The sequence below is a fragment of the Neolamprologus brichardi genome, chromosome 1 (assembly GCF_056152115.1).
Source record: "Neolamprologus brichardi isolate AB-2024 chromosome 1, ASM5615211v1, whole genome shotgun sequence".
NCBI lineage: Eukaryota > Metazoa > Chordata > Actinopteri > Cichliformes > Cichlidae > Neolamprologus > Neolamprologus brichardi.
In genome coordinates this window covers 17,246,422-17,271,586 of record NC_142104.1, presented here as the reverse complement: position 1 = coordinate 17,271,586, position 25,165 = coordinate 17,246,422, and the positions used below count along the sequence as shown (strand labels likewise).

General features: G+C 39.1%; 4 protein-coding genes across 8 annotated transcripts in view; 2 read left to right on the top strand and 2 right to left on the bottom strand.

The window, feature by feature from the left end:
• Positions 1–929: 929 nt before the first annotated feature.
• Positions 930–3,616, bottom strand: cox4i1 (cytochrome c oxidase subunit 4I1). The gene is made up of 5 exons (XM_006780013.3): positions 3,466–3,616; positions 2,650–2,726; positions 1,753–1,917; positions 1,415–1,546; positions 930–1,248 (listed from the first exon to the last, which is right to left on the bottom strand). Exons 2-5 carry the CDS (start codon positions 2,723–2,725, stop codon positions 1,112–1,114), a joined length of 510 nt encoding a protein of 169 aa, XP_006780076.1. The 5' UTR covers position 2,726; positions 3,466–3,616; the 3' UTR covers positions 930–1,111.
• On the top strand, positions 3,575–8,400 carry emc8 (ER membrane protein complex subunit 8). Its single transcript, XM_006780012.3, has 5 exons — positions 3,575–4,126; positions 5,509–5,585; positions 5,695–5,764; positions 6,942–7,036; positions 7,258–8,400. The coding sequence occupies exons 1-5, from the start codon at positions 3,914–3,916 to the stop codon at positions 7,415–7,417; spliced, it is 615 nt and encodes a 204-aa protein (XP_006780075.1). The 5' UTR covers positions 3,575–3,913; the 3' UTR covers positions 7,418–8,400.
• Positions 8,401–11,289: 2,889 nt separating this feature from the next.
• Positions 11,290–17,494, top strand: gins2 (GINS complex subunit 2). 2 transcript variants are annotated; one of them, XR_015718527.1, is made up of 6 exons: positions 11,290–11,471; positions 13,002–13,116; positions 13,668–13,767; positions 14,753–14,879; positions 16,194–16,544; positions 16,740–17,493. XR_015718527.1 is itself a non-coding variant. In XM_087838000.1 (5 exons), exons 1-5 carry the CDS (start codon positions 11,382–11,384, stop codon positions 16,287–16,289), a joined length of 528 nt encoding a protein of 175 aa, XP_087694126.1. In that variant the 5' UTR covers positions 11,290–11,381; the 3' UTR covers positions 16,290–17,494. The 2 variants fall into 2 exon arrangements, 1 of the variants encoding a protein (XP_087694126.1); XM_087838000.1 differs by having other exon boundaries at positions 16,194–17,494.
• Positions 17,184–25,165, bottom strand: part of gse1b (Gse1 coiled-coil protein b) — a 163,364-nt gene continuing 155,382 nt past the window's right edge. For all 4 annotated transcript variants that reach the window (XM_035909840.2, XM_035909870.2, XM_006780010.3 and 1 more), the window contains 8 exons: positions 24,181–24,824; positions 23,925–24,037; positions 23,549–23,810; positions 22,283–22,396; positions 21,720–22,082; positions 21,198–21,536; positions 19,953–20,056; positions 17,184–19,535 (listed from right to left, as the gene is read on the bottom strand). In XM_035909840.2, coding sequence (XP_035765733.2) covers positions 19,395–19,535; positions 19,953–20,056; positions 21,198–21,536; positions 21,720–22,082; positions 22,283–22,396; positions 23,549–23,810; positions 23,925–24,037; positions 24,181–24,824 — 2,080 coding nt within the window. In that variant the 3' untranslated portion in view covers positions 17,184–19,394. The remainder of the gene's footprint in view (positions 19,536–19,952; positions 20,057–21,197; positions 21,537–21,719; positions 22,083–22,282; positions 22,397–23,548; positions 23,811–23,924; positions 24,038–24,180; positions 24,825–25,165) is intronic.

Sequence of the window (25,165 nt, the reverse complement as noted above, 5' to 3'; positions counted from 1 at the left end):
GATCTGGGGGTGGAGCAATCCTTTCCGGGGCCAAGACACAGCTTATAGTGCTAGCTGCTGCTAAGTATAGTTTCATTTTTATGCATGTTTAAATTGAAATAAGTTTTTATGGCAGATTCTGATTTAATTTATTTACTAAAACACCATTTTTGGTCTGTTGCCTCAGAGCAGTATTGTGCAGTTAGGCCACTTTTCTTCAGGTAATAATGGTAAAACATTGGTTTTAAATTCTGGTTCTTGGGGCTACTTGTCCTCCAATAAAAGCACAGGATGTTTTCCGATTTTTTCTGTCAATGTGATGTTTGTAAAGATATGACACACATTTCTCTTACCTCACAAAAGTAATGAATATCCCAGATTTCAACCAACCAAGACATACATCTTGTAAAAATTTTCATGCAAATTCCTCCACAACTTTTTCTGATTCTGATCAACTCCATCACAGCTCAGGCGGTAGAGCAGGCCACTTAGTTATTGGAAGGTTTGTGGTTTGACTCCAGTTTGCAATTCAAATATCCTTGGGCAACTAACCCCAAGCTGCTGTAAACGCGAGTGAATGTTGGAAAGCAGTTACATAGAACAATTGTGCTTGTGCAAATGGGTGAACAGAGTTGTCTAAGGCACTTTGAGTGCTCAGATAGAGTAGAAAAGGGCTATATAAGAACCAGTTCATTACACCCTTCGGTAGAAAAAGAAACAGCCAAATAGTTGCATCTTATTTTCCTCAGAGGTACTGGAGCAATATTCAGCAGTCCATAGACCAAAATGTACTCAAAATACAGGATTATGGTTACAGAAAATAATGAACAAACATATTAGATATATTTCAACCTTAAGAATAATTTTATATCTAGCTGCCATAGTTTGTACCTGATATGTAAAATCAGTGTTAATGAAGGAGTCATACAGTTAACACAGTTAATCAGAGGTTTTAAACAGTTTAACAATTTTTATTTTTATTATACACAACGACCTTAAGAGGAAGTGGTCTTCCAAAAATCACTGGTAAGGTGAGGTAATGTGGACATCTGATAAATACAGAAATATATGTATTTTTGTATCTTTGAGTTGGTCTGCCTGTATATAGAACTGTTATAGTCCTCTTGGTCTTTTACTTTTTCCACTGCTTGTTTTCGTAGTCCCAGTGGGCTGAGAAACCCTGCACTGGGCCTATTCTCATGTCCAGCATTCTCTGCAGCTCCTTCTCCTTGTACTCTGCCTCAAACGTATGTGGAACAGGTCCATACACTGGAAAGAAACAATAACAAATGAGTCAAGTGATGAGCCAGATTATACCGCAAAAAAATGTGTTCAATACTGCATTCTTTACTTAACCAACATGAAAACCTGAGGCAGCTGAACATCAGATATTACACAGGTTTCCTTGCATATAAGCAATATTTTTCATAATTACCATATTTCCTCTGCCAAAGCACAACCAGCCCAGTGAAGCCAATGAAGAAGAAGATTCCTCCAACCACAGACTTCCACTCTCCTGATCCCTGGTTCATCTCAGCGAAGCTCTGCTTGAAGCTGATGCGGTACACTGTAAAGTGGAAAAACAACTCTAGATTACATTTTTTAAGAATTTGGAAACACAAATACTCTTGGAATTTAACATTACACCACTCCCATTATTTAGCATGAATTTAAACAATTTAGTACTCCCTATCCTACATAATAGGAGTGGTGTAGTTATACATTACATCAGTATAAATGGGTGAACAAAACTATAGCGTTATTGAGTCCTACATGCAATCTTCTCCTCATTAGAGAGTGCAACCCAGGAGCCCTTCTCCTTCTCCTTCAGGGACTTCTGCTCTGCACTCAGGTTCTGCACATAACTGGCGTCGGGGAGAGGGCTGTCACGCCTGTCGAAGTAGGCAGGGAGGGCATAGTCCTCAACCTTAGCAACACCTGCAGGGGAGACCACAGTAACTCATCAAATTACTTTCACACATAATCCCTCACTTCATGTCAATGCTTTTTTTAAAACATAACCTTATTTTAGTTACCGGGCTTATTCCAAGACCAGATTTGTTTTAATTTTGTTTTTACATTTCTGCTCTCAAACCCTGGATCTAGTTCACTGTAGTATTGTTTATCACTGTTTAGATGTACTGCCACTTGAAACTGCAGACAAAAACAAAACCCACACACACAAGATTGTGTGTGTGGGTTTCAGATTGTGAGCAGCGTTTAGTTTCTCATTTGACCTATAATAAAGTGCAACATTGCAGCAGCAACAGCACTCTTGAAAAGCCTGTTTTTTGTTAATAAAGTAAAACCCATTGTAATCTGTACTTTAAAAAATCATTTTATCTCTGTGTAATTTTGGCTGTAAAACTGGTGCATCTTCTTTAATCTATTGCCATAAACTTAAGGTGTCAGTTACCAGAGACAAGTTTTTTTTCTTCACACCAGCCAAGCTCCCATTACATATTAGAAATGTAGTATTACAGGAAGAACATGGATTCATTTTACAACACAAACAGCTTCATTTATTTTAAATGGTCAACTGAGGGTACATTTTAAACGTTTAGGTGTATATGAACAGAGATTTCAAAAGGTCAGTGGCACAAGCGGAGTCTATTGTTATACTACCAGTCATAAATAGAACACATTCAATGCATTTCGTCTTATACCTACCATGTCCTCCACGGACACAGACAGATGTGGAAATGGCACGTTTGCCAATAAGGCTTAGGGCTCTGGTTGCCAGCATTCTGTGGAAAACGTCATATAAGAGAAATTAAGAAACCGTATTAAGCACTAATAAAGGTTAAATGACTTTACAATTGTTTCTGTCTTTTAATTTTTAAAGTAAACCCCGTTTCAATAGGAGATCGTGTACATACATAACAAAGAGTAGGCTGCACAGGGTCCATATTTACATCACAATCTTTTATAAGCTATTTATATACATAACTTATATTATTTTAAAATAAGTCAGTTAGCATCCATATGGAAAATTTCCCTACATGAAATAATCGTCCAGGTTGATGGGCTTATTGTTAAGATTGCAAAATATTTGGTTTTACTACGACCGTCCGGCTAACCTGATGTTAGCATTAGCAACAAACACAAGGTCATAGCACCAGGGGATAAATATTCGTAGAAATACCAGATTCTCTGATGCGACCATGCAATATTCATCATTCTTCTATTGACTGAAACTACATTAATGCATAATAACGGAAGATGACTGAAACATGTACTATCTTCACATCAAACCCGCCTTCATAAATCTGATGCTACATGCTAATGACAGCTACCCGGAACATTAGTCAGTCCTCGCTCCTATCTGCTCCGACAAAGTCACTACTTATTTCGGTTAAAATAGGCGATTCTTCGCAAGCCGTTACTTTTTCCTATGATGCACATGTCGCGGATGCTAAAATTATGTATATCTACGAAGGATAAGTAATTTATTATTGAGTTTAAAAAAATAAAATAGAACCATACCTCTTCTCTCTTTCTTGCTCCCGTCCGCCGACAGTCTGAAGGGAAGTGTGACTGGGAACGGAAAAACGTAAATTGTGCGTTTGACCGGATGGACTCTGATCTCGTTTTACGACAGTTCTGGTTTACGGCACCACCGGTGCTACAGCAACGAGTGGAAGGTGGAAGTAAGATTAGCTTCTGTGACTGCACGCCGACTAATTTATCCAGCATAAAAGGACTGCTGTCATTTCGGATAATTGTAGAGCTTAATGAACTCATCACAAACTGTACTTCCGACATCATATCGTGGCAGTAAGTTAACTGCTGAGGTGTACATCTACTTTTCTCCGGGCATGTTAAGTAACGATAGCTAACGGTAGCAGGCAGCTGTCCCCCCCTCCTTATCGCCTAACTTAGCCACTCTGGCAGCTTTAGTCTTTACTGAAATTCTGCCGACTTTCTTATAAAAATGCCCATTCAGCTGACAAGTCAGGCGTACTGTAAAATGCTTTTACATGCTGCCAAATATCCACACTGCGCCGTGAATGGATTGCTGGTGGCAGAAAAGAAGAAGGACAAAAAGAAAGACAGCCACAGTGAGCCAGTTCTGTGCGTGGACTGTGTGCCTCTGTTTCACGGCACTCTAGCTCTGGCACCAATGCTGGAAGTAGCCTTAACGCTGGTAAGTATTTGCATATAGAGTTGTGTAAAGAAAAATTGCCCCAATTAAATAGAAAATGTAGGTTTTAATGTGATGATTTCATTTATTGAAGTAAACAAATCATTGAATTCCACTATCCACACCCAGGCCTGATTACTGTAGATCTGTTACAGCAAGAAATCACTTCACGTTTGTCTGTCATGTCTGTCTAAAAACAACTCAAAGTATTACATCTTTCTATGATCTAAAGGCACTCAGAAGGAAAAAAAAGTCACTAGTATATGCTGGCGTGGAAAGGTTGCACAGCAATTCTTATTGTCATTAGAATGATGAGAGCCATTATCAACCACTGGAGAAATCTTGGAACAGTGGTGAACCCTCTCAGGCTTGGCCAGCCTACCAAAATCACTCCAAGAGCACATCAGTGACTCATCCAGGAGGGCCCAAAAGAACCCCAAACAACTAAAGACCTGTAAGTGTCACTTGCTTCAGATAAGGTCAGAGTTCATGATTCACTGGCTGAAAATGGCATCCACTGGAGAGCTCTAAAACAAAAACCACAAACCTGTTTACAACTGGCATGAAACTACCACAGAATTCCATAAGATGAACATCGTAACAACAATCAAACATGGTGGTAGTGTGATGGTCTGGGGTTGCTTTCGCTGTTTCAGGCCCCGGACAACTGGCTGCACTTGTAATTAGAACCATCAATTCTGCTGTACCAGAAAGTGCACTTGGGTTATACAGCAGGACAATAATGTGAAAAAAAGGAGGAAGTCCAGCTCTTGAGTCATTAAAAAGAAGTAGATTCACATAATGATAGTTTTGAGGTTACCTAGTCAAAATCTGCACTTACATTTTTAAGGGATGCTTTGGCATTCCTCCAGTTATCACTTGACTTAAGGTCTTGCTGCCAAGGGTGGCACAAGTAGTTATTGGGTTTAGGGGACAATAAATTTTTCACAGAGCCAGATAGGTTTGGTTAGCTTCATTTTACCCTGACTAATTGTATTATTGTATTTTGTATTTACTCAGGGCATCTTTGTTTAATATTGTCTTTTGTTTGATGGCAATTTCTGGTTTAGACACTTGCCATCTAGTTTGCCTTCTAAAATGATTTTTTCTTTTGTTTTAAATGTTTTATTGTAGCAATCTGTTAGGTTGTGGTGCTTTTGAAGTATCCTGCTTTACTCTAAAATCCATTACTAATGTTGCGTCACTTTTATTTATGGTAGTGAGACTGGAAATAATATCAAATTAATGTCTGCAGCTCTGAAATAGTTATAAAGTTTCATTCTAGCTCTATATCCATTTTCCTATGTTTAAAATAAAATATACCTGACCTAAACTATGTTTCTGTTCTTATATGTCAACCTGATGGGCCCCTGCTCCAACTCCAGATTGACACTTGGTGTAAAGAAAATAATTATGTCATTGTCGGATATTATCAAGCCAACGAACGCACAAAGGATTCAAGGTAGAAACACTGGCGCCGTGCTGTTCCAGGGAAAAACAACCACTGAGAAACCATGCTGCATCCTGCTTTGGACCTCACTTTAATATATGCTTGATCTTTTCTCCTGCAGGCCCAACCAAGTTGCAGAGAAAGTGGCAGCCAGAATTTCTGAGAACTTCAGTGAAGCAGCAATTGTTATGGTAACTGTAAATTATTAAGGCTGATGCAACTGGGTTACACGTTATGTTTTTGTTTTTTTTCTTTCTCCAAAGCAATTGCTACATCCATTGTTATAAATGCATCCTCTTCAGGTAGCAGCTGCGTTTTAGTTTAGTAAAAATGAACCAAAATCCTTAAATACACTTGTCAGCACAAGCCTCTATTTATGTCTCTATACAGTAATATATAATATTGTATAAATAGAGTGACTGATGTGGCTTTACAGGTTGAAAATAAAGCCTCAAAATTCTATCAGATATTTCAGTGAAATTTGCTATAATGACATTTATGATGATGTAGAAAAAAATGCTGAGCCCTTTATAGGTGATTGCGGCTCGCAGACAGCAGGATTTAATCCATGCAAATAAAGTGTAGCACATCTTTCATCCTTCTTTTCCAATGAGTTGCTATCACTGATGACACACTGCCCAATTTGAAGTGCGAATCTATTGCCACAAGGTGCCAGCAGCAGCAGCAGCAGCAGCGGCATTGTAAGGCAATAGCAGTGACACAGCAAATGTAAGCACAGTATCCTCGCATTTAATAAATGACAATGTTTCGGTCCTGTTGACCTTCAGCAAGAGTTGGGTTGTAATTTTATAGTTTAAACGTATTAGCTGTAAGTGGGAGAGCGTGCGATGAGTTAGAATTGTTTCTGTGGAATTTTGTCACACATTTGGTTGTTCAAAGATTTTGAATTAGTACTTTGAAACATACTAAAACTTAAATAAAACAAAATACTTTCTACCCAGAGTGCTGCATCTTGAGTCGAGATTTTTTAACCAGCTGCATAAAGCCAGCTGCTTTTCCACCATGTAACCGCATCAGTCATTTTCGATTAGGCGATTAGTCCAACTGGCAAGTGCTGCAGCAAGACTGCTGAGTCACCTTTAGCAGGAACAGTTTTCTTCCATATTTTGCAAAGCATTGTTTTGTTGGAGGTCATTGAAGTAGCTGCCTTTTTACTGAATCATTCAGTCTGACATGCAGCTCTCAGTCTCAGACGTGTCTGGGTGAAATGATTAGATGCATTATAAAATATATAACGCTGTTTCTGAAAGACATTGTTCTTAGACCCTGGTCTGGTCTGTTGCAGTTGTTGTTATCATCTAGAAGTTGCACCTAAATTCACAGTAAATTTTGCGTGTTTTCCTGCAGGTGGACAGCAGTAAGTTAACAATGAGCTGTTCCGAACCCATCGTCTTGATCTATGATCACCACGAAAACAAGTGGAAAAGCAGAGAAGTAACGGCGTAAGTGTTAAGAGCTATTTTAGTGTGAGATTTTATCTTCCTCTGCAGACTATTTGTGAAGCTAACTCAGAGCTTCCAGCATACTTACAACTTCAAGTGTTCTCTCATTTACTTGGATTATTTAGACAAAGTACATTACACTGTAATTACATTGTAATTACCCTGTATTTTCAGTATTAATAGCTTGAATATGTAATTTTTCAAAAAAAAATGTTTTCCAGTGACTCCTTTGAGGACTGGAGCGAAGCACAGAAAATCACATCTGCCCTGCTGGTGGGTCGTTCCTATGAGAACTTGATTGATTTTGACAGTCACTTGGATGATCTGAGGAACGACTGGACCAACCCTGTTATTAACAAGTCCGTCCTGGATCTGTGCTAAGACCTTCAGTCGGGAGTACCCATGACACACACATGCACGCATACACACACACATGTGAACAACTATATTGCTGCCAATTCAGCATGCACACTGCTACTTGTGTAGCACAGGAGAATGAAAAAGCTGAACCTATAGTCTGCGTTCCATAAAAAGTCTCTCTCGCTGATGGGAACTTGTGGGGCGCTGGCCAGTTTGGCCAAATGTTTTAAGGGCAAGCACCATATGTGCGCTGTTGGCCCGTGTCTACCTTTTACAGGTTGATGCTGCAGTGATGAAAGCTTTTATGGGTTTTTATTTTTATGCAACTTTGGGTTTTTTTCCCCCTGCAATGGGTTTTGATATCCTGTTTTGTGTAAAAGTTTAGATTCTAGAGGTTTAAACCTATACATTTGCTTTTAGCCATACAGAGATCAAGTTCTAAATAAGTTCTAAATTATTAATTTTTAGGTAATGATTTTACAACTGATAGGATAAATGTGTGTTCTTTATTAAGTTTCTTGTTTATAAAAGACCTGAAGGAAAATTCACATATATAAGTGAAGTCTGAAAGTTTTAGATGACGCTGAACCAGAGATTTGGCCCATTCAAAAGCCCCAACTTTAATCTTTCCGTAGATGCATTTCTAGCGTGCATGCTTCTCGGTACTGCCACTAATGCGACGGAGAATGTCAGTCTGGATGATGCACATGTGCATTTTGGCTCTTGATTTATGATCTGGAAGACCGGCTCTATACTGAATCAGATCACAGGAATATGTGAATTTTGTTTTGTGTGGATATCCATTCTAAGAACTAGATAAATTCTATGTTAACACTTAACTGATTATTCTAAAACCAAATATTAAAAAGTTAATATTTATTGTGAGACTACAGAAACACCTTTTGTAATTGAGATTAGAATTAATCAGTTAATTGTGTGGATGAAACATTTTCTACTGCAATTGTTTTGAGCTGAATGTTCAATGAAACTGATTTTTGAAAACATCTACATGTTTCTATAGGTCTCTTATTGCCTCTTATGTGTTAAACCTATTTAGCTGTGTCTTATACAGTTATTTGCAAAAGGACTGTTCAGCCATGCTAAGGTAAAGTGAAGCCTTACTGCTTCTATAGGCTTACAGAGTTGCATTTGAACAGACTACAAGTCTTCTGGAACAAAGTCCACTGGACACAAACACAGAAGACAAACTGAAAACACAAACAGCATATAAGCACAAACACCTCATACCAACAGTTGCGTAATGGAAGAGGGGTGATGATTTAGGACCTGGGCACCTTGGCAGTTACTGAACTGACCATGAAACCCTCTGTATCTGAGGCCATCTGTCTGAGAGCTTGATCAAAACTGGGTCAAGGAACAGGACAATAATCCAGCACAACAGCAAATCTGCAAGAAAACATCTGAAAAAGAAAAGAATCAAGATGCAAGTTGCAGTGGTCCAGTTAAAGTCCAGACCTCAACCTCATTGAAATGCTGTGGCTGGACCTTAGGAGAACTGTGCATAAACAAATATCCACAAACCTCAATGAACTGAAACGGCGTTACAAAAAACAAGGGATCAAAGTTCCTCCACGTTGTGAGCAACTGATAAACTCATACACAAAGCAAGCACTTCAAGTTATTGCTCTTAAGGTGATTCTACAAGCAGAGTCATGTGAAAGCTTTCTTTTTCACATGACTGCATCTCTGCCTTGACAATTTAAAAAAAGCCTAAAATCACTTTTAGAATAATCACTGCCCAGCTTTGGGGGGTTTTGTATGGTTTAGCAGCAGCCTGTTGAATTAAGTTTTTTTAAATAGTTTTGTTCAAGAACAAAATACACAGAGTGCTTTACAGCACAGAATAAGATGCAAATAAAATGGTATATTAAAAAACAAAATAAAAGCAATCCTGCATATATGGGTCTTAAGTTTATTTTTAAAGATAGCAATCAGTTCACAGACTTTAGATCCAGTGGAAGCGATTTCCATAACTTGGGAGCCACAATCACCTTTTGTCTTTAACCTGGACCAAGGTACAGCCAATAAACACTGTCGGCTAACCTCAGAGTTCTAGAGGTCATGAATGGTTGTAGTAGCTGTGGTTTTCCAATAATTTAGTGGTGCAAAGTTCATATTCGCACGTGTCTACAGATTATTTCATGCTTTGTGACCATTCTAAACTATAGCTTCAGTCTCCCATACTCTGCATAATGTAATTCTTGTAAAATGAAAACTAAATGACAGTGTGGTCGTATCTGTGAAGAACTCATGGAAGTTTTTAAACAAATGACACTGTATATTTTCCTAATATCCATAATCATTTTATGCTACTTTCTACTCCAGCACGTTAAGTGAGACAACAGAAATCTGACAGCAACTTACATTATTTTTAAATGTATAAAAAGCTAATAAAGTGGTCCCTACATTGACTAGTTACACCTTACATGCTACTTACACGCTGCCATATCAGCAAAAATAAATAAACAATAGTAATAAACAAAATAAAAAATGGAATTAAAACAGAGATGTTAGAGATGTGAAAGTGGTTTAAATTGTGAATGTAGTATTCTAGTTTCAGTAAAGATAAGTACTTCTTCTATCAGTGCACGATAAATGAACTGAAACTAATTCTGTCTAACTACAGCATGGGTGCATTTCTGCAGAAATGCCTCAAGCACAGTCCACTGACAGGAAATATTTGAAGTGGATTTGAGAGCAGATGTTATTAAAATAAATGGTTTGGATTTATGAAGAAGTTTCATTGCTGTTTTAAATAATAGATTGTGGTGTCTTCTGTCACTTTTCTTTGTTCGTTTTATCTTGGCAAATTTATTTGAGATGTATGGTGTGAATGTTGTGAGACCGTTTGTACAACCCAGGAAGAATCCTTTGGATGGAGTTATTGATCCCGAAAGGGAAATTACTTCAGCAGCAGAAGGAATAAAAAGAAAAACAGTATAACAGACAAGAGAAACATTTTTAAAAACTACTACAGGAAAACACCAAAGGCCATAAAATGTGAGACAGTGAAAAATTGCATGTAAAACTGTGATTAAAAAAAGAAAAGAAATATGAATGAAATAGAAAACATAATAAGACTGAGGTTATGTAAAACAGAATTCTGCAGAGTGGTAATGCAAAAATGGTTCTTTATGGCAACAAGGTTGAATAAGTCTGAAGGAGAATGAGCTCTGTAGTGTAGAAAGGAACAGGTGTGATGGGTTGTCCATGATGTTCAGTGACCTCCTGTCTCTCACTGACCCAAATGCCTCCAGATAGACTGATGATCCTGCCGTGATCGCTGGCCTGGATGCTGGCACAGACCGGCAGAAGTTCTTCAACATCTTGCTGAACACACTGAAGGATCTGGACCTCCTCAGAAAGTAATCAATTGATCCCCTTCTTGTACAGAGCATCGCTGTAGGTTCTTCAGTACAGTCTGTCACTGAACACCAAGTATCTGTTGTTAGCTGTCCACTGATTCAGCCTCCTCACCCACGGTTCTAATAGGTTCAGACCCAGTCACTGACAAAGACATCTAACTTTGTTCTCACATGTAAAAGCTCACTGCCACCTTTCTTGTTATTGCCTGGTGAATGCTGCCATCTGGTGGAGTTTGGTTGCAACTGTTGTCTTTGTCACATGGCCCACTTTCTTCTTCCGGGCCAGACAAAGCTAAATTAAAATTTAAGGTATGGTCAGCTTCGTCACGGCCAGGCCCGCACCTCACACGTAAATTAACAATTTTAAAAATGCAATTAACACCGAGATTCGAGAAATTATACAGAAAAATAAAAATGTGACGTGCCGTAATACGGCACACAATAATGTTCACTTTTGCGATACTGCGCTTCCTGTTGATGACGTAGTTGTCTTTTTCTTGTCTTCATTGTCGGTTAATGCTGCCTTCAGCGCGGGAACGGTTTGTAGTGCAGTTCGAGTGGGACGGAAGTTTTTGAACACACACAAAAACCAAACAGATATGGATGCTTCGGAGGTCGAGTTCCTTGCGGAGAAAGAGATGGTGAAGATAATACCAAATTTCAGCCTAGATAAAGTCTTTTTAATCGGGGTAAGTCAGCTGTGTCTGTATTTAAGTAGCTGGTTTTTGACCAGATACTGAGACGTTGACAGTTACTGTAGCAATATTAGCTAAACCTTGGGCTAAAACCTTGTATTATATCACGATACACTCAGTTTAAAGCAGGAGCTATGTATGTATGTAAAGATGTTTCTGTTTGAGTGGATCACTTCACTCAGTGACTGATTAAAACACGCACAAAAAAGCCTCATCTCTCAAACTCCAGACTTTAACGAACTACCATCCATTAAGATAAATATAAGTCGCTCCAGCTAAAATAAAATCTGTCTAAATATATTTCGAAAAAAATTGAAGCTCCAATAATATTCGGTACCGTATCTTTGGCCTTTCAAAAAGTACCCCGAACTATTATTGCTATATTATACTGCAGTTTTTATTATCGATCAAGTAAATACAAGCTCAGCACTGCAATAAAACACACTTTTCAGCTTTCAATCAATCAATCAATCAATCAATCAGAACTTTATTTGTCACATGCAGGATACCCCGCAGTGAAATGAGACCCCCCCCCCCCCCAACCTTACACACATAACACAGACATTACATGGGGTTACAAGTCGGAGATCGGTAGCGTTACAGAAAAAAAACCACTGAAATGTACACACAACGGGAAGGTACAAGAGGGAAAAAAGAGACCTCTACTCATGCTGTGCTTTCATGGTAGGACAGCACGAGAACAGGAAACAGGAAAAAAAAAAGTTTATGTATTTTGTTTGATTGTTTGTTTGTTTGTTTGTTTTGGATTATTTTATTTTTTGGGAGACTTGGAATGTAACTGTGCCTGTCTGCAAAACACTTTGGGTCAAATCTATTTTATAAACAAAGCAGACTTGACAGTCAACACATGAATGCGCGATTTTTGGAGCCACCATGAGAGTGTATGAGATTTTAGAAAATTATTGTTCAATAGTTCTCTAAAATCTCATACACTCTTATGGTGTTTTCCATTTTCCAAACCCCACTTTTTTTTCTTTTTAAATTTTAAAAATAAATAACAGCTAACAAGATCCCCCGCAGCATGATGTGAATTTAATGACAGTACACTGTACTGTCTCAAGCTCCCTTTGAGCTTGAGATCTGCGGACTCAGTGGTCTTTGAAGAAAAAAAACAGCTAAAAACTCATCTTTTTAAACTTGCTTTTGGTTGATTTTTGTTTTTATGTTTTAACTTCCGTGAAGCACTTTGTTTATCTTGAAAGGTGCTATATAAATACAATTTTACTTACTTTCTTTACTTACTAAAGTCATTGAATATTTTTCGGTATTTTTTACATAGCTGTCTGCACAAGAAAGCCTGTGTTATTCATCAAGCTCTCAGGATGGCTCGTTTGATGTAAATCAGACTGTAACTTGTAGTTGCTGCTGTTGGAAAGAGACATTGTTTATCTTCTAGCAATGTTTTTTATTAATCATGAAAGTGCAAATGTGTATCTTTCCAACTTCACTGAAGTGGAGAATGCATTGTGCTGCACGATAAAATATATGTATTTGTGTTCTCAGGGAGATCTGGGTCCCTTCAACCCTGGACTACCTATTGATGTTCCCGTGTGGCTGGCTCTAAACCTAAAACAGAGACAGAAGTGTAGAATTATTCCTCCTGAGTGGATGGATGTTGGTAAAGTTCAAAGTTTTTCCTGATGCGGTCTTTGCAGGTGTTTGTTTCCAGGCATGAACTGACAGGATTACTTAAAAATGTTTCAGATGAGTTTCTTTCAGTATTTTGAGTATTTTTTCCTTCACATTATGATATATGTAATCATTACTGGCCTACCATGTTAAGCCTAGACCTGCCTTGCCATAACTTTGACATGTAAGTAGTGCTAAAGTATTTACCTCCTACGACTATTTTTCCAAATTTGTATTAGATAAGTAAAATAAAATGGGCACAAGAAATGCAGTAAGATTGTTCCCTTAGTTGTAAGAGGCAAATTATTCAGATTTTGTGTTCATTACAAATGCAAAATGTGTAAAATATGTGTATGTTGTTGTTGGTCTGTATGCTGTAAGAAATGCTGAAAAGAATAAATTCATTGGTGGTTTTATTTGGAATTTCTGTTTTACTTCTCCTACAAAAGTCAGCAGAAAAGAGAGGAATCTTGAAAATCTTTCAGCATTTTTGTGTGTCGCTGCAGTTTGCTGCTGTTGACATTTTCCTTCACTGTGCAGAGAAACTGGAGGAGATGCGAGACCTTGAGAGAAAAGAGGATATGTTTACACCTGTTCCCAGTCCTTACTACATGGAGCTTACCAAGCTGCTACTAAACCAGTGAGTCATATACAATTAACCCTTTAAGACCTACCATAGAACCAAGTCTGCCAGAGCTTACTTTATATTTTTACATGTTGTAGTGCCATTTTTGGGAGCATTTTAAGTTGCTATACATCAATACAACCATTATTGCCCAAATTTTAATAATATGTATGCATTAAGTCCATAGTAACTACATAAATTGCAAAAAAGTGCAATAAACTACAAAAAATTTGAAAATCGTTTTTGGTTTTTTTTTTTTACATATATTTCTACTTAGAAAAATTTAAGAGGCTTATCCCTCAAAACTTTAAATACAAAAAAGTTGCAAAAAATAGTTTACAACAACAGGAAATTTATTTTGAGTGTCTTCATAGTTTTATTTTTGAGATACACCAATTTTTATATACTGCAGAAAAAACGAAAAACAAACCTATGATGCAAATTTGCAGAGAAAACAGCATATACATAAAAATAAACTATTTAAAGCAGTGCAATTTGAGTTCTAAGCATCCTAGAAACTATTCAGAAAAGCATAAAGTCAAACATGACTTTTAAAAACACCAGTAAAGGCTTATAAGGCCTACAAGTAAAAAAACTACATTTTCCGCGGAAATGACGTCACTTCCATCACTTCGGGGAGGTAATGGCGGACATGCAATAGTTCGCGCTGATCGGATTGGCAAAGCCCGTTTCTGGAATATTATGTTTTTGTTCCTGCAAGCGCTTTTTATGCAATTTTTGCAAAGCTTTATGTGGAAGGAAACCGTGACCTAGGACATAAGTACAACTCATCTGGTTTCATATGCAAAAATAATTATTGCGCTAGCTTACGTGGTTCCGGTTCTACCGGGATTTAAAAATAGTTATGCAAAACGGAGCGTGCCCACTCCGACCGGCTTTAAAGGGTTAAGTAATCCACAGAAATACAGCCCTCAGTACTGTTGTGTGCTTGGTGTATGTGCCCCCTCCCCTTAAAAGAGAGGTTTCTGTGTTTCTGCAGCGCGTCTGACAACATTCCTAAAGCAGATGAGATCCGTACACTGGTCAAAGACATCTGGGATACTCGCATTGCCAAGCTCCGCTTGTCTGCTGACAGTTTCATCAGTCAGCAGGAAGCTTATGCCAAGGTAAAACTAATCACATGTAGAGTGTTTAGTATTCTCTGCTGTCACTTAACCATTGAGTTTTTAACATTTAATTGAGTTGAAAACAGATGCAAAGTAAGTAAAAATTTAACAGCATAATAACAGAATTACCAGTTCCACATAAAAGGACAGTGTGACATTTATTTATTATCCCTTCAACTTGTGGACCCATATTGAGATCCTTTAGAAAAAGTGGCATCACCTTAAGTTCCCCCAATTTAATTGGATGTATATAAGCATTCAGTAAATTTTATCTATAGCAGGGGTGTCAAACTCAAATACACAGTGGGCCAAAATTCAAATCTGGAACAAAGTCGCAGGCTAACATTAATATTTATTGAAAAAAAAATCTTCCTCCAGATATGAGAATTAATCTTTTCTTATGGACTCAAACAAGTTTTGCTTAAAAAACTGAATATGGAACAAGCAAAGCTTAATACTAAACAATATATATATATTAGCTGTATAATACCAGTAGGTCAGCTCTAATAGTAATTTGGTATGGCTTCGCGGGCCAAATGTAATTAGGCTGCCGGCCAAATTTGGCCCGCGGGCCAGAGTTTGACACCTATGATCTATAGGTAATGTAGAATCTGATTTAAGTGTTCCATAATGTGTTTTCTTAACAGCTACACTCCCACTTTAGGTGTTTCAAAGTGCAAGTTTGTGTATCACACTGTCTTAAAAGTAAAGCTAATGTGGAAATGTCTTACACTTGCATTCTTTCTGATGACCTGCAGGGGGTGATTCATGTGGTTGAGGGCTGACAGTATAGAAGAAAAACCTTTTGGCTCCCTATGACCTCATGAAACACTTTACTGATGTGTTTATGGTCTCCAACACAAGTTTTAAGCCTTCTAGGAACAGCATGATGGCTATTTTGATTCAACAGAAAGGACTGCCCCCATCTGAAGACAGACGCTGTCTGCAGGCAGACTTGTAGTCTGTAGTAGCTTTTCATGTCCGGTTTCGCCATTATTAAGACGGCAACGGTGAAAACATTCACATAGGGACTTCACAAATCAATGGGTGATGTCAGTTGAGAAAGTGCCCATCTTTTCTATACAGTCTATGGTATTACAGCAAATCAGTGACATGTAACTGTCAACATTAAAAAAAAAACGTAATAAAAGATTCATTGGTTATGTTGCAATTGCTGACAATACCATACCGCATATTAACAGTGACAGTCACAATGAACTTTCACCTGTTTATCATTGAGTTACCTACTGTGTCACAGAGTAACAGTGTTATTTTAAATCTTTGAATATACCTAATTCCTCTTTCTGTCCACAGCTGGACAACCTTACTCTGATGGAGATCAACACCATACGAGCGTTTCTTCTTGATACTCTCAACTGTATGTACAAGCTACGGTCCAACTTGCAGTGAGGGGCAGCTCACGGACTACTGGTAAAAAAGCTTGAAGACACACAAGGCTTGCTAAAAAAGGTTGGATTTAGCAAGACTGGGGTTAAACCTAACATTAAAGACAGTTTTCTGGAAAAGTGAAGAGATTTACTCAGCTATTTAAATTATCATGTTGCTCTCTGGTCTGATTTGTGTGTATCTGCTGTTTGCAGTGAGTGTATCATTTGTGAATGTTGTCATTAGGTTTGAAAATGTATGTATGTGCATGTAAACAGAGTATATACATGTATACTTTTTTCCTCACAATTTTTAATCAGTCTTATTCTGATTTTTGATCTTGTTGTTGTGTTAGTGATTAAAAAAGATGTTTTCTGGTTTACTAGAATGAATGTGGATTCTGTGAAACATTGGTAAACTAAACAATTCCTTCCTAAAATGTATTTAGGTGGGGGAAAAACCCCACATTAAAAGGAATTCCACTCAACTCTTGTTGCATTTTATTCTAAAGATGGTTCCTAATCTCCAGTGCAAAATGTCCAGCTGTTAAACCAGAACCCACAAAGAGACAAAGGTTGATATTTAACATTTTTGAAATATTTTATTTTCTTTTTTGTCTGAAATCACAGCCATATATTCATAAATACCTAATTACTACATTCAACAAAGAATATATTACATTACAATGAATTCAAACAAGTACATTTTAAAAACAGGATTTCACAGCATCTAGACATCCTCCACTGAGTAATGGGGCTATTGCATGAGCGTGCGTGGGTTGGAGACACGGGGAGGCTGAGCAAGAGAGGCTTACCACACTGCACCTTCCTCCCCAGCTCAATGGCAGCTTACCTCAGCATGCATGCTCCTTCACTTACAGATAGGTTACGCTGTTGGCTTTCTTCTTTGTAAAAAAAAAAAAAAAAAAAAAAAATCTGACTACACTCTGTATTCCTCTAAACTGGCTTACGTCTCATTTATATAAAAACAAAAATTGTCTTGTGACTCATTTGGATGAAAGAAACTTGGTATCTGTTTGTGACTTGTACATATTTGAAAGGTATGACATACAGTAGACACTTGGATGTAATATGCAAAGTCCCTGATCACTGATGTTATGTCACGTAATGTCTGTCCTGTAGACGGAAACTCATTCACATGCTCCCAAATTCTTGAGGCACTTGTAATAAAGTGTATGTAAGGGGGTAAGTTGTGCTTCAGTACTTTTTTTAAAAAATAAATTAAATATTGGTACATTTTTAAAGTTTTTATTTGCAAATACTGAAATCCTTAACCCACTCACATCAAACATCCCACCACCACACCTTAACATGTCAAACGATGACCTAGACACCTCATTTCACTGTGTCTGAGGTCTCCAAGTGCACATAGAACCATAAGGTGGAGACAAGATGAATTACAGGGTAGAAAGTCACTGTAATACGAGCCAAATCTCATTAGGAAGATGGGGGGCAGATGGAGGTTGTAAACAGATATCCAAGGTAAAGCAAACCTTTCTGATTTTAAATGTACCAGGAGCTGCTCAGTTAAGCGTCCTGCCTGGTTTCTAGGACATCTTGGCAACTTTGTGGGGGTGGAGAGCGTCCTAAAAATAGAGAAATGCAAAGAGTAGATGTTATGTCAAACATATTCAGCAGTATAAGATGGCCATTCTGGTTTGTATGTTTGGCTACCCAACTGCAACTAATAATTTACTATGCTATAGTTTTATCATTATTTTGGCACCATTTCGTCTCATGGCTGCTGACAGGGGCTTGATCTTGTAAGGCATACCGCAAACCGTCATATCGTGTGTTTGAGTTCAATGCTATGCGTCATACAAAGTAAAGTGAAGGTCCAAAAACAGTATAAAGCAAGATTTATCTGCTGGCTGTGTAAGAAAATGTCTTACAAAAATCAAGAAAATCAAGTTTAAAAAAAAAAAAGTGGCTGTGGATCTGGTTTCTGCATGAGTATTTAACTAACTGGTCATGCCAGCAACAGTAAAGCTGACAGGGAGGAGCTGATGAAATGGGCATTAAAACAGAGACACACTGCTGTGAATGAAGGGGGAGTGGAGGGCATGAGCCACATCTCAGGACCTCTAAGTAAGCTTTGCTGAGCTCAGAGGCCAGATAAGGTGGCTGTGGCTGGGGTCTCAGCTGCGCAGTGCCAGGACAGAATAAGAGGAGTGCATCCTGCTTCCTCTCACTCTGCTAAATGTCTCAAAACAAGCTGTTCTAGCCAGCAGCAGTACAAACACTAAAAGCAAGGCTTTCTTTTTTTTCAACCCAAAAAGCATAAACATATAAAATGGCAGGCTTTTTCTTTTAAAAGAACAATGATTAAAGTAATAAAAACATACAAAATTCTTTTTAAGTCTTCATATTATATACAATACAAGGCTTAAGCACCTTTTAAAATTCTTATTTTGAAATTTTCTATTTCGAAATAAAACATTTACTTAATTCTTTCCAAAAATGTGCATTTTCTAAGTTCTTCCCTAATTTGAACAGTTCTTTGTTGTAACACAGTACCACCAGGTAGTTCTTCAGCTTTTATTAAGTGCATTTCCAGTTCAAAAGCTCATGTGGCCACAAAATAAAAGGAAAAAAAAAGAAAAGAAATCAGTCCCAAATGACCAAAGGTCTTCATTTGGAGATTTGGAGCTTTCAAGTCTTGTAACGACACCCCCCTCTGGGGGTAGCTGCTCCCTCATTGGCAGGATTGTCTGTGTAGCTGTGGCGGTGAGGGATGCAGGGACTGAACAATAGCGCAGCAGGGACTGAAGAATGAAAAGCAGGTGTCATCTTGATCTTCAGGTTTTTCTGCCCCATACACTCACTGATCTTGGAGTTGGCTACATTGGCACACATTAGTGGCTTGTGGTGCAGTCCCTGTTGACCCATAATCCAAAGACTGCCTGTACTTCACTGAATGGTCCGGTCTCCTCTGCATTCACCTATCTATCTATCCATCCATTCACTCCATTCATTCATTCATCGTATCTAGCCAGCCGTATTATCCTCCATGGAGCTATGAGGACCAGGCCATTAAAAATAAACTCTGGGTGTCAGTCTGAAAGGGGAGGAGGCTGGGGCCCAAGGGCTATCAAAATCAGCGTCATGGTCACCTCGGAGGGTAACCTTTATAATGGCCGGCTCTTGGCCAGTGTGTCTGTGGCAGCGTCAAACACTTCCTGAAGTGTTCCATTTCTGCTTGTAGCTTCTCTCTTTCCACTGCCAGCTTCTGTCTTTGGGACATCAGCTCCTAGGTAACCAAGGACATTAAAAAATATATAAGAATATATATATATATATATATATTTTTTTTTTTTTAATTCACAGTGATCTTCATGAGAAGGCAAACCTGTGCTATATATAACAATATTTACAAAGATAAGTGAAAAACAGAAAAGCAATAATATGAGTGTAATAAAGAAAAGCTGTCTGGATTCCAGTGATTAATCAGAAGAGGCCAATAGTGTAAAGTATACGTTTTTACTTTACTTTGCTCTGCTATTTATGAAACCACTGATCTACGAAAATAAGTAAAGTTGTGCACCCACTCCTATTATACATGCTCATAAATTCTTAGCAGAGCGCCGCTGCTAAGTCACTTGCAGTTATGTAGTAAATATTTTGACTTCCTGGCCTCAGCTTAAGTGGCTCCGTATGCTTGTCTTACCCCCATGGTATGAGACAGCTGCTCAGCAGTTAGACTAAGGTTGTAGTTCTGAGCTTCTAGTCTTCGACACTGGCTCTGCAGTACTTGTCGCTCCAAAGTTTGCTCTGGATCAGAAAATGGAATAAGAGAAAATGAAGAAAAACAGGATTAGCAGAATTTGGACCATCTAAATAGATGCAGGATAACCTGCTGCAAATGCCTTCAGGCTCCTGCCTTCATTGTTAAAGGTCTTAAAATACACTAGTGGCAGGCTGTGAATGTGAGACTGGGAGTAATTAGAGATCAACTCAACCATTTTTCGCTAATTTTCTTGTACAAATACTAAATACAAATTGAATTGTGTAAAATGAACAATGACTACTACCCTCTAGTGGTGACAGAATGCTACAACAACTTAAAATAGGATATACATTATACTCATAAGGAAGTGACACGGAAACACAGAACATTACAGAAATAATGTGACAACTCTTTCAAACTTCATAAATCATTATTTCATTATTATCACCTGTTTTATTTACTTTTCCCAAGCATATGCAGTGGCAATAAACCAGAAATGTGTGGTTGGCTTTAATATTCTTTATTTCTACTGTAGTTTTTCATCCAGAAATGTATTTATATGACATAATTTATTTATAGAAACTACAGTTGTTGACTACAGTTAGTTACCTTACTTTCAGTGTTTTGTTTTCGATATATGCGATTGATTACCCAATGTGTTGTGGGTGTTTTTAAGCTTTTTGTGACTTTTTTTCATGACCTGCTGGAGCAAAGTGCTCTGTGTTCCACACATTCAGATTTACAAGTTTAAGCACTGTGTTTTTCTTTTTCTTCACTGAATATTAGCACTGTGTCTCTTTACATCTAGCAGGAGAATGCGTAGTTGAGTGGGGTTCACAGAAGTGAATAGGAAAGTAGGGCCTCGCTGCAGGCAAAGAGCTAAAAGGTGAAGGCGGGGCCAATTTGCATATTTGTAGATCACGCTCAATGATGGAAAAAATGTATAGTTGGATCTAAGCCAAGTAATTCTGATTTAGGGGATAAATCAATGACGCATGCAAAATTATATGTATTTGTGCACAATCAGTAATCTCAGTATATATTCCAAAGAATAAAGAAAACCCCTAATCCCTCATAAAATTATACAATGATAATAACAGAGGGACTGTTAAAGCTGTTTATGTATGTAAAGTGATCTAATATCAGTCCATGTAATACACAGGCACAGGCACCTCAGCTACTTACCTTCCACATATTCCTGATAAGCTTCAAATATAGATTCAATCCCCTGCCACTTGAAAACTGAAGCCTCTTCTTCCTCCTCCTCGTCTTCCTCTTCAGAGTCCTCTGGACCAGACAGGTCCTCCCTCATCCCCGATGCCTCCCTGTGCTGAGGCATCGAGAGGTGCTGCCCGTTGGGCTGAGGGTGAGAGTGCAAAAGTGGATGTGGAAATGACTGTGGAGTTGAGTGGGACTGTGAATGTGGCTGTGGTGGTCGGCCAGGAGGGCCCTGAAGCTCGGGAATGTTGTAGTGAACAGAGGACTCCTGGAGGTGGGATGACTCTGACACCCCTGCGGCTCCACCTAATGGACAAATGTTGAGGAGAAGAAAGAGATGTCACATTTCATCAATTTCATATTTTACACATAGGGATATTTTCCATCATTTCTTCATATTTGATAGTCTCTCCAAAAATTATGTTGGCCTGCTCTCCATTTATTCACCTTTCCAAAGATGCCTATTAGACCTTATTTTGAGCTGTTTACCTTTATGTTTCTGCAGAGTGGACTGTAGCACAGATTCGTGGAACTGCTGGGCAAATTCCTCTGGGGCGAAGTCCCGTGGTTGTGTGCGTCCATTGATGCTGTGATGACCTTCTTTAGCCTGCAGGGGGAGTGGGGGCCTCAAGCTGTTAAGCAGGCTGGAGCTCCTCTTTGAGATCAGTCCCTCACTGGGCCCCCGGGCCTTGTCTGGGTAGACAGCTGGAGAAGGGGGTGCCTTTGGTCTTAATGTGTCCCCAAGGGGTTTTGGATGCCCACTGGGGGATGTTGGGCAATGCGAGGAGGGGCTGCGTGGTCTGACACTGTGGTGCTCCTCTGGTTCAGAGGGAGGCTGGGAGAATGCAGGATCTGCAATCATTTAAACATATGTTAGTGCTGATGAGGTCAAGATCCACAATATTACAATGCAATGAGAAACTGTTGTTACTTTACATTTACGGCCCCAATTATAACCCCTCTTCATTTGCATTACACAGATTAGCACCACTTTAACATTACTTCAGGGATGACAAGTTGTGTGTGTTTATGTTCATTAGCACATAACTTACTAGAGATCTGAGTTGGAGGACTTTTACACAGTGGATGTGGAGCATGTCTGATGGTATCCAAGGTCACAGTCTTTTCTTTAATTGCCTGTAGCAGCTCCACTACCCTTTCATTATCTAAAACAGGAAAAAAAAACACATTTTGCATCAGTCCTAGTCTTATTTCCAATTTCACTCAGTAGCACTCATTTTGCCAAGTGTGATGTGTGTGTGCGTAAAAGGAGGTGGCCTGACAGTGTGGGAGGCATGGCATCTGTGATTAGGAAACAGTAAATGAAGAATAAATGAAGAGTATTAGACTAAGATCATTGTAAGCCTACTGCCGCCCCTCCCAATTCAGTCAGTGCATGGGTGTCTATTTTTGAAATTTAGGCACATTTTGGCCGTGTAAAGAGAACCCTGACATAAGTCAATTTCTGGAATGCATTGTTAAATATAATATATATGTTATGTTAAAAATATGTTCAATACGATGCATTTAATATAGGTATATGGCACTGACAAGATCATTTCAACCCCTTATTTCCTTTGAGGCTTAAGTCAGCAAGCTACCTTGAGAGAAGGTAATGGAAGTAAAGCATTAATGAGATCAGGATGAACTGAAAATGACTAGTACTCTCTATTAGCTAAATGAGCATGCAATCAGTCTTCTTCTTCACACTGCTGAAATGAGATGTCAAAGAGAAAAGATATGAATAATTGATGGAGGTGTTTGGTATGGTGCGTTAAAGGCACTGGGGCGGTTCTGTGCTGTACGAGTTACTAGCTAGATTGCCAAAGCATACAGATGTGTGCCCTGTTATTCCTTGATATAATGTTCAAACATTTGTCAGTGTCAGGGAAAAGTAGTCTGTATCTCCAATTTATGAAATTTTCTCATTGCAGGCAACAAGCATGGCCTCTTTTATACAGGAGATCTTTCCTTTTGCAATGAGGAAGCCACTCATGCACTGATAGGCAAGGTTAGCTCTTCCACCAACCACAAAAAAAGCAAAACTAAAAGATGCACATTTAAAATAACTGCAGAACAGACTCAACCCTCAACCCATAACCCTCATATATATATATATATATATATATATATATATATATATATATATATATATATATATATATATATATATATATATACACACACACACACACACACACACACACACACACACACACACACACACACACACACACCTGGAGGGTTAAAGCAAAAATGAGTAAGCGAATCAAAAGTGTAGAATGCTCTAATCTCTTTCTCACTAAAAATTGCCTTACCTTTTCTCTGCTGTACAGTCACATGGGACAGTCTAAACATGGTGAGGAATCGCTTCTTATCCTCCAACTCTGGCGCTCGGTCCATCTCCTCAGGGGTAAAACGTGTGCTGAGCTGAGGTGGAGGAGTGCGTTTTGATTGTGAGGCAGGTGGGGAGGGACTGTGCTCTCTGAGCATCCTCCTTCTCTTCCTTCTTTTCTGCTGCACCAGCTCATCTCGTCGGCCCATTGTGGTCAGGCCAAACACTCCCAGAAAGTCCAGTTTCTGTACAGAGATGAGAAAAACAATCATCTTACTGTGATGTTTCATCATGAGCGCTTGTGTGTTCTTCAATCATGCAAAGGTACAGAAAGCACATGTGTTGGAAAATCTTTTTACCTCTGTAGAGTCATCCAGTTTCAGTGGAGGCTGCTCTGCTACTCTCCTGAGGTGGGCTCTCACCTCTTCTTCATCACTCTCATCGTATGAGTCATCCAGCTCATAATAGTACCCTGCAGCAAACGCAGAGGTCACCCCTGACACTCAACTCTTTAAATTCTCTAATAAGGATGTCAGTTCTATATCTATAAAAAAAGAACTGATCTTTGATTTTCCAAGCAAGCTATACATCTCATCATAGTATGTGGGTAAGTACCTTTCTCCCTTGCCTCCTTTCTCCTCTTCTCCTCCAGGTCCAGCTTGCTGACAGGCCTCCGATGCTGCTGAAGAAACTCGTCATAGATCAGCTTCGCGTCTGGGACCATGCCCAATGAGGCTACCTGTCCCAGTCCCATTGTTGGCCCAGAAACCACTGCTTGTCCATGTCTACTATACCCTGGGTGACCCTGGAGGCTCTTTATTCCAGCATTGGTTTTCAGGCTTCCCTCCAGTTCATACTGGCTGGAGAGAGACATGGAAGCCCTCTGCTGGCTCAAAAATGAATGGGCGGATTTCTCTAAATCAGCAAGGTATGTGCTGGGCTCAGGCAGACCTGGGGGACCTCTCAAAGGAGGATATTTCTCCATTGCACCACCGTCTCTTCTTCGGGCTCCGTCTTCATATCTGGAGGGTCCTGGGGGCAGCCGACTGAGCTCATAGTGTCCCATCCCTGAGGGCTCATGGTTACGTCTCGACTCTGAGGCTGTGTCTATAAGAGATGCAGGGTTCCACAGGGTGGTAGGAGGCGGAGGGTGATGTTCACGCGGTGGCTGTGGAGGTTTGGGGGAGATGAGAGGTGGAGGGGCACCTAAGAGAGGGTTGAGTTCCCTGTTTCCTGGTTCATGATGATTAGGTATTGGTCTGCAGAGATACAACGGAACAGCAATTATTAATCTGTTATACATGCAGGGTAACACCCATATCTCTTCTAAAATTGAGAAATAGTGTTTCTGAATCATGCATGCTATGCAGGGACGCACAACATTTGCCCATATGCCCTGCCTACTTCCTTTCATCCATGTCAGTATGTCTGTGGATCTGCGTGTCTGTGCAAAGCAGTGTTATCAAGCCCAGACAGAGTAGCCCAGAGCAGAGTGAGAATGTGGCCAAGGCACACACACTGTCCTCCAGATATAGAGAGCTGTTTTTGATCTGGTAGGCCCTTGTAGTGAGGCATGCACACACAGGAAGAGAGCAGTATA